General features: G+C 42.0%; 2 protein-coding genes across 2 annotated transcripts in view; both read left to right on the forward strand.

Annotated features, from left to right (window-relative positions):
- Window positions 1–763: 763 nt before the first annotated feature.
- LOC143104482 (mitochondrial intermembrane space import and assembly protein 40-B-like) lies at window positions 764–9,618 on the forward strand. The gene is made up of 3 exons (XM_076268577.1): window positions 764–997; window positions 1,729–1,797; window positions 8,646–9,618. The coding sequence occupies exons 1-3, from the start codon at window positions 967–969 to the stop codon at window positions 9,014–9,016; spliced, it is 471 nt and encodes a 156-aa protein (XP_076124692.1). The 5' UTR covers window positions 764–966; the 3' UTR covers window positions 9,017–9,618.
- A 3,103-nt stretch (window positions 9,619–12,721) lies between these two features.
- The window catches only part of uroc1 (urocanate hydratase 1), a 60,637-nt gene continuing 59,131 nt past the window's right edge, over window positions 12,722–14,227 (forward strand). Inside the window, exon 1 of the mRNA XM_076267881.1 lies at window positions 12,722–12,847. Within this exon, the coding sequence (XP_076123996.1) occupies window positions 12,722–12,847 (126 nt within the window). The remainder of the gene's footprint in view (window positions 12,848–14,227) is intronic.

Consider the following 14,227-nt stretch of genomic DNA (forward strand, 5'->3'; position numbering starts at 1 on the left):
ACAAATAAAAGCATAGAAGGGCAATATAGTCAAAGAATAGTGGCCTTTCAACATCATAGGCCTACATCATTGAGTAATCCAGAAACACATGAAAGCAATATTGGGGGCCTCTTGATTTGCTTTATTATATAAAATTCAAAAACATGAAAAAACCCTAAAGACATCATTGCATTACACTAATTTGCTTTATTGTCCACAGCTATATAAATCAGCTGTGTTAACAGGTGGCTTGGTAGGCCTACAGGTTAATGCAACTTCACATGTGTAGCCTATTTATTAAGTATAAGTATACTCTTTTAATCCCGTGAGGGAAATTTGGTCTCTGCATTTATCCCAATCCTTGAATTAGTGAAACACACTCAGCACACAGTGAACACACAGTGAGGTGAAGCACACTAATCCCGGCGCGGTGAGCTGCCTGCAACAACAGCGGCGCTCGGGGAGCAGTGAGGGGTTAGGTGCCTTAGCTCAAGGGCACTTCAGCCGTGCCTACTGGTCGGGGTTCGAACCGGCAACCCTCCGGTTACAAGTCCGAAGCGCTAACCAATAGGTCACGCTGCCCCTATTAGTCTTCTTTGTTTAGAGATTTTGTTGAAACCTGTGAGTGTTATTCATATAAAACGTGTCTTCAATCGTCAGTCGATTTTTCAAATAATATTTTAGCTTCCTCTTGACCATTACAGTAAGCGAACTGCATAACATAGGACTTTTATTTTGGTAGTGTTTTTCAGTAGCCATGACGTAGTCGGGAAGCTGTGCTTGTCGTGTACGGCTCGGAGTAGCAGGCGGGTCACCCCTTGGAGTGAAAGGGGTGCAGGAGAAGACTGTTAGGTAGCCTACTTGGGAGAAGATGGTTTTCAAACTTAAGTCTGGTTGTTGTGGCATCTCTCCTCAATGTGAGGCACCTATACGCTGAACAAATATTTGCACGTAGCCTACTCTAGCATAGCCGAAATAAATAGCGACATGGCAATGACACCATCGGTCACTGAAGACGGTGAGTTTAATTCTTGTTCACAAATCAGACTCATAGTGCTGCCCAACTCAACCCAATATAAAATGCTGGAACTTACGTATTCCACCTGGTGTCTAACATCGCTTCCGATAAAAAAAAATGAGCTCACGTTAGGTTAGTTCTGTCGCGGAGCCATGCAGGTAGGATGAGCCGAGCTGCCAGGAGTGACGTGTGTTGTCAGTGTCAGATCAGAGAATCTACGCGGGTTCATCGCGTGGCCACATGTAGTCTAGTGTAACAATGTTACACAAATGGCGTGTCTGCTTCGCTACACATCGCCGTCCTCAGCAGGGTTGGGCCATTTCTATGCTTAAAAGGCTTACTGTGTGGCAACATCTTGGTGTAGGAGCATAATCCTGGTCTCAAATAACAGGTAACACTTAAGTTTCTTGTAGACTATTTGGATTGCATGTCAGGGGTTCTGATATAGAATGACTACACAGACTATGGAATAATTACACAAAACAAGTCTCTACTTTTGCCTTTTCTTTGTTGGTTCAATGGGTGTGTATAAGATGGAGTATACATCTGCACAACTAATATTGGATAAAACATCATGAATATTTCATTTCTATAGATTCCTGTGAATATTTCAAGACCCAATATGCTACATCTCTAAGATACACTGCAGCTAGATACCCTACCATGTGTGTGAATAAGAGTTCTAATTTTAATAGTAATGTGTGTCGTACCACACGTCTTTTGTTCCTCAGGAAAAGACCAGGGGAAGACTCCCAGCAGTGCGGAGCCAGTGGTGGAGAACGACAATGACAACAACAGAGGTGCGATGAGAATGTGTGTGTGTGCGTGTGTACGTGTGCGTGAGTGCAGGGGCGTAGCACAAGATCCTGGGCCCCTGCATAGGCAGTCCAGATGGGCCCCCATGTTCCTCAACCCAGGTCAAATAACTATATTCCAGACTTTTCAAGGGGCCTCTCTCCCCTTGGGCCCCTTTAATCATTAGTGGTTTTACCCCCAGTCCTCTCTCCCCTTGGGCCCCTTTAAAGGAATTATCCGGAGTAAAATGCACTTTAGATCAATTTACGGATGATTGGGAGTACATACGTTGAGTTGACATCCAAATCATGTCATTGTGTTTTAAGTGTTTTAAGAAAGTTCGATGTTACCGTTTTAAGTCAAAACTCGTTAGCGTGGAAGTGAGAAGGGCATATTATTTCGCCGCTACAAAACGCTATTTTTATACCTCTTCTACAGTACCAAACAACATTACACTTACGTGGTAGTGAGTAGAGGGTCCCTAAAGCCAAACCGACTGGACTATGTTTTTTTTTTTTTTTTTTTAAACGGCGACGAAATTGTGAATTTCCAGAGCACACTTGGCAATTGACTCCTACGGACTTTCCCCTAAAGATGGCAGCAAAGATGACAACATTTCCGGAAAGGGAAATGCCCCGAGCCGCCCTTCCACTCACGTCACTTTTTTTAAATCCCCTACAGCGCGAAACATGAGTCCCGCAAATGCAGTGCCAAGGAGCGACATATGGCTCCTTAGTTTCAAAATGATTTGGGTACAGGGTGATCACGTTGAAAATAAAGGTGTTTGTTGAGTGTTAGAAGCTCATTTGAAACATTGCCGCGGCTCATTTAAGAAAATAACAGCTCCGAAGAGATGCCACTTTAGTTTGAGGTAGTGCTAACAATAAAAAAGAAAGATGATGATCATCATCACATTATCTGTTACCATTGATGATCCTTCCTGAAATTTAGATGTAATGTATTTCCAAATATAAGCCCATCTTATGTGGAATTTAGATGTAATGTATTTCCAAATCTAAGCCCATCTTATGTGAAATGTAGATGTAATGTATTTCCAAATCTAAGCCCATCTTGTGCGGAATGTTGCCTAACACGATAAAACATGGATAAAACAGGCACCTTCAGAATGCGTAAAAGACGCACCGGCCAAGACAGGTCTAACTCACTGTGTACCTTCTAATATTGGACAGAACAACTCTTTTGTATAATTAATATTATTTTTTTTTATTTTTCAAAAAGACAAGTGTCAACTTCTGTTAAGGGCAACATCTCCTAAACCATAACAGACAATGGCCAACATGGCCTACAGTTATTGTTAAGAATAACATTAAATAAACAAAAAATGATTTTAATCTATGAAAGAGAATACTGTAGCCAACAAACAGCTGACAGGTGTTAAGGGTTAGGCCGCCGCCTAATTATTAAAACATAACACAACGGTTTGGCCATTAGTTATTTTTGGAAAATAAATTAACGAAAAGCAAGTTAAATAGAGAGTGTCCTACAAAATAGACTGTGAAAATCTTTAATGAATGCGTAAAAGACGCCTTAACTTATTTTTCTCAGGTGTCAAGGGTTAGGCCCTAACCACTCTTACATAACAGAAAATATTGGCCTACCCCACTCCGAGTCAGTCACTTATTTTTGTTCAAGAACACAAGCATGTCTACATGCTCTGGGGTCAAGTGGATACGCAGTGGATTAACCACTGGGTCTGTGCCACCGGCTGCGCTGTAATCATGTCCCAGTAGCAGACTCATTGCACTCTCCTTGTGGCTGGCTCCACTGGATGGACCCACCATGGATCGTTGTAGTCAACCTGTAACGAACAATACAGCTCAACTAATGTCTATAATTAATTAATTCCTAACACTTGATATTTCGAATTGTAGCCTATATAACACCCAATAGGCCTATAGCCTGACTATGTGTAGTGTATGATGAATAAATAAAAAAAAAAACGATTACTCCTAAAGTCAAAACTAGATGTACCGCAGAGCGGTACAAAATATGACCGCCGCCCAGTCCAGCACATTTTTTCCACAAACATAAATCACGCTGAAAGGCCTATATGATTCTAACTGTCTCACTAAATTGCATTATCCACACTCAATTCTCACTGGTATCTGCTAGACAACAAGTACCAAAACATGATTAGTTCATAGATTTCACATGTAAAATTCATTTTATACAACCCCACCCCCATCTTGCCTGTTAATAATTCTGAGAAATTCTTGAATTGTGTGCATGTGTGCGTGTACACGTTTATGTTTATGTGTGTGGGTGTGTGTGTGTGTGTGCGTGCTTGTGTGTTTGCCTGTGTATCTGTGTTTGTGCATGTGCATGCATGCGTACATATGTCTACTGTGTGAGTATGTGTCATACGTATGATTACTGTGAATGTATGTGTGTGCGTGTGTATCTGTTTATGCACATGTGTGCACATGGAATGGGTTAACATGACCCCTGGAGGCAAACATACGGAAAAAATTGGTCATCCTAGGCCCTACGGTTCTCAAGATATTCACAGAAAGCTGTGTCTGCCCTACCCTCCTTTCGGGGGTGCCAGTACAGCGGGGGGGGCTACAGATCAAAACGAAAAACAACGGTTCCATGCTATCCATGTGGGGTTACATGCCCACCAAGTTTTGTGTACCCCGGTCTTTCAGTGTCCCAGGAATCCTTGTTGGTGTACGGTCACTAAATGTACACATAAATTATTTTATTGTAAGGCCCCCCATGAACGAAAGTTCACAAAACTTGGCATGCATTCGGAGGGTGTCATAATGATCCTACACTAGGTGTGGGCGATATGGAAAAAAAATAATATCTCGATATTTTTTGTGATTTTGACGATAAAGATAATTAGTTGATATCCTTTAAAAAAAATTGTAGAAGTCTGAATTACTTTACAGCTCATTATTTATGAATAGCATCAATACAATAATAACCAATAACCTATCCTGTGACTTTTTAACCAAATCAACCAATGCATTTCCAATTTTGCCCACTTGTGTGTGTGGCAATGACATGGTCTAGCCAGCTACATTAAAGAAGATGACTAGGCCTAACAGTTTCCCAAGAGAAAGTCTGAAGCTGAAGTTCCTTTCAAAAACCTTTTCTTAGGATTCACTGTAAAACTAAGCAGACCAACAGAGTACATCTAGTTATTTCCTTCGATGTTATGTTTAAGAGAAATCATGTAGGCTAGCATTCCAAGTTACAGAATAGAAACTAATGCGTTAGCTTATGGCTAATGTATATGAGAAATCCCATAGAGATGCTAACGGTTAGCATAATCAATACACGTAGATATTTAGAGCGAACTTCAGTCCATTTACAAAAGGGTTACATGAGAAGAGTTCTTTGTTTACAACTGACTATTAAAATACTCAAAGGCAAATGTTTTCTCTCCATATAATACCATGTAGGAAAAAATGTGACTGTCTCATTAATGCTACGTGAACAGAAGTAGCTGCACAAAATCCCAAGTAGGCTACGTCTGGATCTCGCTACACAAAATAAACATTAGGCCTGCGTGCGACAACGCGGACCCACTAGCGATCATGTGACACTTGCTCTGCTGCAATGGGGCTTCTCTTGCATACACCTCCTGGATTTAGTGAATGTATGGGGTTTCAATGCGTGATTTTGAGTGTTTTTCCCCCATAAGTAATTTAAATACTCGATAATGTAAATTTGCACATCGTTAAAACAACAATCACGATATTATCGCAGACGATATATATCGCCCACCCCTATCCTACACTTTCAATTTCGTGCAGTTTTGACCATGTCAGCCAGAGATATTGTGATGAAAACACCTAATTTTTTGCTTTTTAATTTTTAACTAGGTGGCGCTATACATGAAATAAGTGGTAATGGGATGGGTTGACATGCCCCCTTAAGACCATCATACAAAAAAAAGGTGGACCTCCTAGGCCCTACGGTTCTCGAGATATTCACAGAAAACTGTCTCCGGCCACCTACAGGCCAGTTGGTGTATAGTAACATAAATTAATTTATTGTGTGGCCCCCCATGAACGGAATTCCACGAAACTTGGCGTGCATTCAGAGGGTGTCATAATGATCCTACACTTCCAATTTCGTGCAGTTTTGACTATGTTAGGTCACAGATACCTGCGATTACAACACCTAATTTTTACTTTTTTGTGTTTAACTAGGTGGCGCTATACATGAAATGAGTTATGGTTATGGAATGGCTTGAAATGGCCCCTTGAGATCAACATACAAAAAAAAATGGTCCTCCTAAACCTTTCGGTTCTCGAGATATTCACAGAAAACTGTGTCTGCCCTACCCTCCTTTCAGGGGGTGCAGTCCAGCGGGGGGGCTACAGATCAAAAAGAAAAACGATGGTTCCATGCTATCCATATGGGGTTACATGCCCACCAAGTTTCGTCTACCCCGGTCTTTCAGTGTCTTGGGAATCCTTGACGGAAATTTGGACATGCGAAAAAGAAAAAAAAAGAAAAATCTGACTAAACCTATATGACCGCCGCTTCGCTGCGCGGCGGTCATAATTATAACCTACCTCCATGCATTCACTCAATGACTGTTGAACAGTGGCCTTGAACTCCGCTACCCGAGGCCTGTCATCGGTAGCGATGGCCATGTGCTTATTAGTGATGCTACCCGAGGCCTGTCATCGGTAGCGATGGCCATGTGCTTATTAATGATGCTGAAGTAGATGGGGTACATGTAGGAGATCGACACGGTCTTCTCAGAAGACATGATAGTGGTTGCACATTTGAGGGTTTCCAGGACAGGTTTAAGATCTGCCATTATTGCCCGGTATTTGTCCTTGTGCTCAAGAATTCTGGCATCTGCCCATCGCTGTTCAAACATGTCGAACACCGAATTCCATCCAGTTTTGCAGGACTGGATGAGCTTATGTTTGGGGAGCTGAATCTGTTCTTGTTTGGCCTCGAGTGCTTTGCAGGCTACAGTGCTGTGATTGAAATGGCGAACTAGTTTGCCGGCTGCAGATATAACTTTATACACAAACAGCTTCAATGCGTCATTGATCGCCAGTTGTAGTGTATGGGCGAAACACGCAACTGATACCCAGTCCACCCTTTCAGGAATGTTGGCAGCCACTATGTTGCTTGCGTTGTCGTGGACACATGCGACCACTGTTCCTGTCATTCCCCAGGCATCTAAAGCTTCGTTTAGTGTTGCAGCCAAATCAAATACATTTTTTAAAAAGTATCGGAAATATACATTTAGTCTGCATCACGCCCCATTTTAGCGGAAAACAAGTTAACATTATATCATTGATTCCAATGGAAAAGACAACTAGTAATCACACTTTGACGTTATATCTAGTCATTAATTCACAGGACATTCAATCATTTTACGAACACGGCAGTTATGAAGAATTTTGTGCATGCAACTTACTCATGTCGAAACTATGTACATTATCAACCTAATTCGTTTGTAATACCCCAATGTTGAGGACAAATTTAGCACGTAGCTACACTTACCATAATATCCCATGTAAAATGGTTAGCTTGCTAGCTAGCTAACTGTGGAACTTCAGTATAACATAGCCAATTATCTCATATTACAAGTGATAGAATGAATGTGTGACTTATGTTTAGTCGATGTCATGACATGTAAAGTTAAGCTTGCTGAACTTAGTGTATAGTAAGCCACAGGCAGTTTGACTGTGCCTACATTCGTGACATTTGTGCCTAAACTAGAAAGAGCAAAAAATAGGAACATAATGGTCACATTAATCCCATAAACACACAGATAACTCTTACACCAACCTAATTTTGTGCCTTTCAAGATTTAGTAAGTATAACAGCGGAGCTACACCAGGCGCGTAACTGAAGCGCTCCATTCGCGAGGCAAAAATCCATTTAAAATCCAGATGAATGGTCTGGTTTTTTTTTAACGTACGCGCCGCTATCACGTCTGGTGTAACTACTTCCATTGATTAAAGTGGAAGCTAATTGTTGCAGCAGACGCAATGCGAACGGAACGCTTCAGTTACGTGCCTGGTGTAGCTCAGCCCTAAGCCCTTTTCGCTCCCCACTTCGATGCAGCATAGGTTTACATTATATCTAGTGCTGTCAGTTAAACGCGTTATTAAAGGAACACGCCACCCAAAATCAGTAGTAATATATGTTCTTACCTTAACTTTCACGAGTTGAGTCATACCTCTCCCGCGCCGGTAGGTGCACTCAAACGATCTGTCGCGCGGCGCGAATGTGTTAGCATGTTGCTATGCTAGCGGGCTCTGCCGTGGCCGTAGAGAGAGGCACATAGCAGTATTCAAACACCTCCACGTTTTACCTACTTAAATACAGTTGCATGAGTAGTTGATAAAAATGTGTACGTCACACAACATGAAACGTGGCGATTTTCCAAGCGAATAAACAGGAGAACTACAATGTGTGGCGCAATAGCACTTGGGAGTACTTCGACCTAGTGTGGTAATATTATTAACACCTAATTGTAGATCCTATCCACCACAGAGTTTAGAATCCATGCTGGATCGACCCTCAGCCTCTCCCTCCCCTCTGAGCTAGAGAGTAACATATATTACTACTGATTTTGGGTGGCATGTTCCTTTAACGGCGTTAACGTAAACCTATTTTAAAGGCGTCAATTTTTATTTTTTTATTTTTTTAGCAAGTTAGCTCAAAAGGACAAAAAGGAGTGATAATTCAAAATCCCCAGATTATTTTCCCATAGGAAAAATTGCCTATACCGGATCTCAAAGTTGGCAGCTTTGAGCATCAGAGGTCTATATCCACCTCTCCAGGTTAGGATTTGGGTCAGAGGTCAATATCCATCTCTCGCTCCATCTCTCTCCTCCTCCAGGGCTCACTCTGGCCACTGGCGAGATAGACTGGGCGTGTCCGTGTCTGGGTGGCATGGCGACCGGGCCCTGTGGGGCGGAGTTTCGAGCAGCCTTCAGCTGCTTTCACTTCAGCCGTGCGGAGGTGAAGGGATCGGACTGCATGCAGCCTCTCCGAGACATGCAGGCCTGCTTCCGGCGTTTTCCGCACGCGTACCGGGACGAGCAGCAGCAGAAAGAGAAGGCTGAAACCCACAAACCCACTCAACACAACAGCGTCCCCCACAAACCCACTCAACACAACAGCGTCCCCCACAAACCCACTCAACACAACAGCGTCCCCCATAAACCCACTCAACACAACAACGTCCCACACAAACCCACTCAACACTAAAGCACTTAACACAACAACCAGACAACCTTTCATCTGTCCTTCTAGACACTTCAGGCCAACCCTCTACAGCTGTTAGGACATGACATACCTATCTCTTGGATGTGCCTTTACACACATACACACACACACACACTCACTCCTAAACATGCATGTACATAAACACAAGTACATGCTTATCCGACCATCCCTAACATGCCTGTACATGGTATGGAATCATATGGACTCGATCAGGATGTTGAAAGTTCTGATCTGTGCAACATGGACTGTGAAATATCTATGATATCTATATCTATAATATCTATATCTATAATATCTCTATCTATTACTGATGTTTCACTATTTGGGTCTCCACATGCCTCAAGTCTTTTTTAGGCAAATCTACATCAACCATTGTTTTCATTTGACTTATTTTGTGTTTTGTGATTTTCTTCTGATGTTTTTTCATAAATGTTATTAATCTATTAGTGTAGTGGATCTCTGAAAGGGTTGTAGAATCCTCACTGAAGTTAAAGTCCAGTACGTCCAGTGGAGACTGTCCACACAGATGTTTGTATGGAAAATGTATTTGTAAATATAAATTATGAATAAATGTTGATGAATAAGTGTTTGTATGTGGCGTGAAGCTTGCCCTGATGGAGGAATTCTATTGCCCTGATGGAGGAATTATTTTGCCCTGGTGTAGGAATTATTTTGCCCTGATGGAGGAATTATATTGCCCTGGTGTAGGAATTATTTTGCCCTGATGGAGGAATTATATTGCCTAGGTTCAGTTTTTTCTTGTGCACTATCTGCCAAAACAATTTTACACCCAGTTTAGGGCTGAAACGATTCATCGAGTTACTCGAATAACTCAATTACAAAAATTACTCGAGGCAAAAACCCTGCCTCGAAGCCTCGTTAAATTCCTATGACGCGCACTATACAATATGCGCAGGGATCTGATTTTTCCACACGGACTGTTGTTAAGGAAGCACACCACTAGCGCGTGAATCGTGATATGGCTGAGTCAAGATGTCCATAAATGGCAGAGAATGTCTAAAGTTTTCAAGTAAAGTTTTGGGATCATTACATACTCAAAAAGGAAAAGAACAAGTATCTGAACCAAAAACATCCACTCCATGCTTTTTCACCAAGCGTCAATAAAGTAGGCTATCTATCAATCTATCTAGCCTATCTATCTATCTACGTAGCCTAGAGCCTACATTGATGTTGGCTGATTTTAATCACATACTGTATCTCTAGCGATTTCGTGATATAATGTTTATGTAACGGTGGTCAGGCGGTGAAGGGACTGAGACCAAAACTGGCTTTTCTCACTTTTATTCCTTTGGGAAAACCAAAACAACATATGCCTTCAGGCACTGGCGTACATAAAACAGCATCCAATGCAAAGCATAACGCTTCTGATAATTCTCTCTTTAAAATAACACAAAAAGAAACATCCCTACAGAAGCATACACCTTTAGCATACTAGACATTGATAAAATAAACTTAAGAAAAATGCACAGGAAAATTTCCTCATTCTATAACTAATTCACATTTTACATATGGAGCAACATACCTTTGGGAAAACCAAAACAACATATGCCTTCAGGCACTGGCGTACATAAAACAGCATCTGCGCAAGCAAAATAAAAGGAAGTACACTAAGTTGAATGGGCTATATTAGATGCATCATTCATATCATCACTGTCAGCCCTACTAGAAAGGGAGACATGCAACATGGAACGTTCAGGTGCACAGAACAAATTAATTAATATTCCAAAAGACTCACTAAACATTCACAGACGAAATACGGAGATGATGCATACACATAATGCTAAACTAACTGTAGATTAATTGCCTGCTAATTCATTGACTGAATTGTACTTTCCATGCACACTAAACTACACTGAATGCATGGAAAGTTGCTAGCGGAGTTTACAGCTAGTCACGTAAGACTCCGTGTGTGTGATCTCGTGGTCATAATGAAAACATAAATAAACTTTCTCCAAGTTGTTAGAAATGCACCCAAATCCTAACAATACATGTAAAGTAATATAACACAGGTGATATGTCAAAGTTTTCAACTTAAACAACATTTTACAGTTACAAAATTAAAACAAAGTGGGGAGTGCTTTATACAGTCAACCTACCCAATGCAAAGCATAACGCTTCTGATCAGGTACGGCAACAACACATGGACAAAAAGTAGCAGAGCTGCATTACACCGTTTCTCCAAAGGGGGCTCCAAAACACCAATCTCAGTACAGCTGCTTAATTACGGTGAAAATCACATACAAACACTAAACTACATTTATAACTCTGTTACATTCAGCTTTGATGTTTTTCAGTAGTAAACTTATTCACGTTCAATTGCAGACAGTATGCCTAAAAAAGAACCCCTTCTTATGCACCCTCATCTTCCCTCACGCACCGCACACATACACAGACACACACACACAGGTTGCTAGGTCATAGCAGGCTCACCCCAGAAATTATTTTTTAATAGCCTAATGGTAAAATTATTTGATGGTAGGCTATTTTTAGTAGCCTAATGGCACAATTATTTGTTATTAGCCTAATTGCAAATGCTGCAGGTGTAGAAATATACATAAAACAGATATTTACTTTGATGTCAGGTCTAGATTACAGCATGAAATGTTGTGCATATTAATACATTAAATTGCTTTCCCTCTTCTCCCTCCCAGCACTTCACAACATAGAATGGACAGCTTTGTTCGCCCAGCTAAGTCATGCACAAGAGGCTGCAATTTTACTGAGAGCATTTTGAACATGTTGGCACTGGCACTTATAAACACTAAATGGGTAAATTGCAATAAATGGGCTTAGTTTTGAAGCCAAATGTTGGAGTTAGAATAAATACCTCTGTGCCAATTGCTTGATCATTTTACACCAATGTCATTTTCGTTATGCATTATTTGTTTTGCTTGTTTAAAAATGCAAAAAAAAGAAATATTTGATTAATCGATCGATAAAGTGCTAGATTAATCGATTACAAAAAGAATCGATAGCTGCAGCCCTAACCCAGTGATTATGATATTGTCCCCATTGGTCCTAGTTCAGTCCTGAGCTGAAGCAGACAGACCTGGGTGGGGGGGGGGGGGGGGGCGCTCTGTAAATCATCCAGAGTGCAGTGACTAGTGGCAGGATCCAGGCCCAGGGGCCCTACGGACAGCAGTTCCAAAGGTGACTTGTGTAAGGCTGCTGCAGTAACTGAGTTACATAGCTGCCTGGTTCAGAGGGCCCTGAGCTCTGAATGTTTGTTTTTGGGAGCCCACCAGGCCTCCTGAAGTCAATGATTACGGCTGGGACAGGTCTGCGGCTGTTGCCCCCATTGGTGGCTAACGGAGGAAGACGTGTGTGTCTGTCCAATGGTGTGAGGGGGAGGTGTGCGAGGCTCACAGAGGCTTGGAGAGCTGGACCTCGACCTCCCCTGACCAGTTGAACACTGAGCCCTGAAGCTGCATCTCCATCACAGCACGAGCAGGAGCCCTCTGGACACGGCACAACGCTTGTGACAGGCAACGTGTGACCATTCCCTTATCCCTGAGGCCGCTAGAGTAGACACACACACACACACTTACCCTGTATGACAGGCCGCTAGACTCGTTGTTCTGGGTGGTGGTGTAGAGAAGACTCGTCTGTCATTTTGAGTGGTGCTGTAGAGAAGACTCGTCTGTCGTTCTGATTGGTGGGTGTAAAATGTCCGACCTGAAGGAGATTTGTGCTGGTTTGCCGCTGGAGCCTCTTCCTCCAAACCGCGGCAGGAACCCAGAGGTGCCACATGCCCCGGTGCGCACCCCCAACCTCAGCCCCGAGCAGGAGAGGGTGAGTAAATCCAGATACTCTAACCACACTCCAGCCGCATTCTAAACACACTCTAATCACATTCTAAACATACTCCAGCCACATTCTAAACACACTCCAGCCGCATTCTAACTGCATTCTAACCACACTCCAGCCGCATTCTAACCACACTCTAACTGCATTCTAACCACACTCCAGCCGCATTCTTACCGCATTCTAACCACACTCCAGCGGTACTAGAACGTTACCCTCATCACACTATCCATATCCTAACCATGCTCAAACCTCGCTCTAACCATGCTCAAACCTCGCTCTAACGGTGTATGAGCTGCGCTAATACTGTGCTTCCGTTGCAGGGCTTTTGCCACTGTAGGGAGTGTGTGTGTGTTGTGTATGGAAGGGTGTGTGTTCTGTGATTTTGTATCAGGGTCATTGGGACTGGATATCATCTACTTTACACTGTTACATTCTTAGATACTCATTCCACACAGTCACACACATGATCATCTACTCCACACACTGTTACATTCTTAGTATCAAAGGGCCGCATCAAAATGAGGAATAACATTCAAGGGATAAAGCAGGAGACCAGGTAACAATAACCAGGTAACAATAAGCAGAGAAGACCAGGTAACAATAACCAGGTAACAATAACCAGGTAACAATAAGCAGAGAAGACCAGGTAACAATAACCAGGTAACAATAAGCAGAGAAGACCAGGTAACAATAACCAGGTAACAATAAGCAGAGAAGACCAGGTAACAATAACCAGGTAACAATAACCAGGTAACAATAACCAGGTAACAATAAGCAGAGAAGACCAGGTAACAATAACCAGGTAACAATAAGCAGGTAACAATAAGCAGGTAACAATAAGCAGGTAACAATAAGCAGAGAAGACCAGGTAACAATAACCAGGTAACAATAAGCAGAGAAGACCAGGTAACAATAACCAGGTAACAATAAGCAGGTAACAATAACCAGGTAACAATAACCAGGTAACAATAAGCAGGTAACAATAACCAGGTAACAATAAGCAGAGAAGACCAGGTAACAATAACCAGGTAACAATAAGCAGGTAACAATAACCAGGTAACAATAACCAGAGGAGAACTTAGAGGAGACCAGGTAACAATAACCAGGTAACAATAAGCAGGTAACAATAAGCAGGTAACAATAACCAGGTAACAATAACCAGGTAACAATAAGCAGAGAAGACCAGGTAACAATAACCAGGTAACAATAACCAGGTAACAATAACCAGGTAACAATAAGCAGAGAAGACCAGGTAACAATAACCAGGTAACAATAAGCAGGTAACAATAAACAGGTAACAATAACCAGGTAACAATAAGCAGGTAACAATAACCAGGTAACAATAAGCAGGTAACAATAAGCAGG

Source organism: Alosa pseudoharengus, unplaced genomic scaffold (genome assembly GCF_046254945.1).
Source record: "Alosa pseudoharengus isolate Yale_2024_CS ecotype anadromous, Long Island Sound unplaced genomic scaffold, YU_APseudo_1.1 YU_APseudo_1.1_scf_5, whole genome shotgun sequence".
NCBI lineage: Eukaryota > Metazoa > Chordata > Actinopteri > Clupeiformes > Clupeidae > Alosa > Alosa pseudoharengus.

Coding starts and splice junctions, on each gene's coding strand:
- LOC143104482 (XM_076268577.1), top strand. CDS start 967: ATGGCAATGACACCATCGGTCACTGAAGACG. Junction 998..1,728: donor ACCATCGGTCACTGAAGACG/GTGAGTTTAATT, acceptor TTTGTTCCTCAG/GAAAAGACCAGGGGAAGACT. Junction 1,798..8,645: donor CGACAATGACAACAACAGAG/GTGCGATGAGAA, acceptor CTCCTCCTCCAG/GGCTCACTCTGGCCACTGGC.